The sequence below is a fragment of the Arvicola amphibius genome, chromosome 1 (genome assembly GCF_903992535.2).
Source record: "Arvicola amphibius chromosome 1, mArvAmp1.2, whole genome shotgun sequence".
Classification (NCBI taxonomy): Eukaryota; Metazoa; Chordata; class Mammalia; order Rodentia; family Cricetidae; genus Arvicola; species Arvicola amphibius.
In genome coordinates, this window is record NC_052047.1 from 105838784 (window position 1) to 105840686 (window position 1903).

The 1903-nt window shown below is 41.6% G+C and overlaps 1 protein-coding gene across 1 annotated transcript; it reads right to left on the reverse strand.

Annotated features, from left to right (window-relative positions):
- Positions 1–331: 331 nt before the first annotated feature.
- LOC119805446 (olfactory receptor 51G2-like) lies at positions 332–1291 on the reverse strand. Its single transcript, XM_038317405.1, has one exon. It carries the CDS (start codon positions 1289–1291, stop codon positions 332–334), a length of 960 nt encoding a protein of 319 aa, XP_038173333.1.
- Between the last annotated feature and the right edge of the window lie 612 nt (positions 1292–1903).

Here is a 1903-nt window from a genome sequence, read left to right on the forward strand (position 1 = left end):
ATGATATATTATATAATATCGAAAGTAAAACAAAGTCATTATATTCATGGATAAATCATCTTGAATGAAGTTTGAGACAGAAGTGGGAGAGGATAAATGGAAATGATTAGCAATATACTGCTTTGCAACATATTCCTAACTGAAGAAGATTTATGAAGCAAATGTGAAGGCTGGCTTTCTGTCACAGTGGAGAGCACCATGCTCTCCATTCACAGCCTTTTGGTGGTTCTTTGTTGACTTGCTTCTGCTTTTTATCTAGCTGACCACTCTGGAGCAGTTTACCAGGATTCACATGGCAAGTACTGATGCCTTTCTTGTCTTGGTGAAAAGTCTACATTGCAATAGAACTGATTTTGGAAGAACAAATGAGATGTAGGATTCCTTGGCGGATCTTCTTGGTCTTCACACTATAGATGATGGGGTTAAGCACTGGTGGCACCACTAAGTAGATATGAGCCATGAAGATGTGGATGAGAGGAGAGGAATGCTTGGCAAAACGATGGACGATAGATAATCCTATCATGGGCACATACAGAATGAGCACAGCACAGATGTGGGATGCACATGTATTGAGAGCCTTCAGCCTACCCTCACGGGATGCAATTTTTAACACTGAGAGAAGGATAAAAATATACGATACAAAAATGCCCAGGGAGTCCATGCCCCACAGCAAAGTAATGAGGACTAGCCCATATATGACATTGAATCTGATGTCAGCACAGGCGAGGTGGATCATGTCCTGGTGCAGACAAAAGGAATGGGAAAGAACATGGGAGCGGCAGAAGGGAAAGAATGCTAGACGTGCCATAAGTGGAATTATCAAGATGGAGCTCCTGAGCAGAGCTGCAATTCCAATCTTGGCAATAAGCTTTGGGGTGAGGATAGTAGCATATCGCAGGGGGTGGCAGATGGCCACATACCGGTCAAGGGCCATGGCCAGGAGCACAGATGATTCAGTGAAGGAAAAGGTATGAATCAGAAACATTTGGATCACACAGATATTGAACTGGATCTCTCGGGAAATGGACCACAACACCCTGAAAATTGAAATCATTGTGGGCAGGGACATGGCCATGTCAGTGACAGAAAGCATGGCCAGGAAGTAATACATGGGCTCGTGGAGTCTAGGGTCTGTCCTTACGATATGCAGAATCATGCAGTTTCCTGTTATTCCAACAAGGTAAAGGAAGCAGAATGGGATGGAAATCCAGTGGTGAAATTCCTCATAGCCAGGGATGCCTGTGAGGTAGAATGTGGAGGACGCGATGCTGCTGGAGTTTGAGGTTGCCATTGGGCTGACTGTTAGAGCACAATCCAGTTCCACACTTATTCTGTACTGGGGAAGGATTTGATAAGACCAGGATCTGTGTCGGAGAAGAACAGTGAATAAGGTCAATAATAAACAGAAAAAATAATCTTCAATGATTATGTATTGAATCCTCAATCCATTCTACATCCTACTTTATCATCTGCATTTCCTTGTTAATTAACATTAAAGTAAGATATCTCCTTTACTGCTGTCAATGCCATCCCTTCAGCTTCCCAAAGGCAAGCCTGTTAAAGCTTCCTCTGGTCTTGAGAGGGAACGAAGAGATCTAAGAAAAGTGGAAAGCAGAAGGGGTAGTAGAATACAATAATATGACAGCAGTGGTTGGAATTAACTGAGGAGAGATAGTGAATCATCTTGGAGATAAGAAACTCATCATTTTGCATAGTAATCTAAAATCAACAGTTAAAAAGTAACACCATACCAAAAAGAAAAAAAAAGAAAAGAAAAAAGAAATGGGATAGGTCAATTTTATCTCTTTGTCACACACTGATGGCCCAATATATCAAGATATGAATCACCTTTTAATATTTTCTCTACCATGAAGCTCCTCTGATACTGTGGACTACATGACAT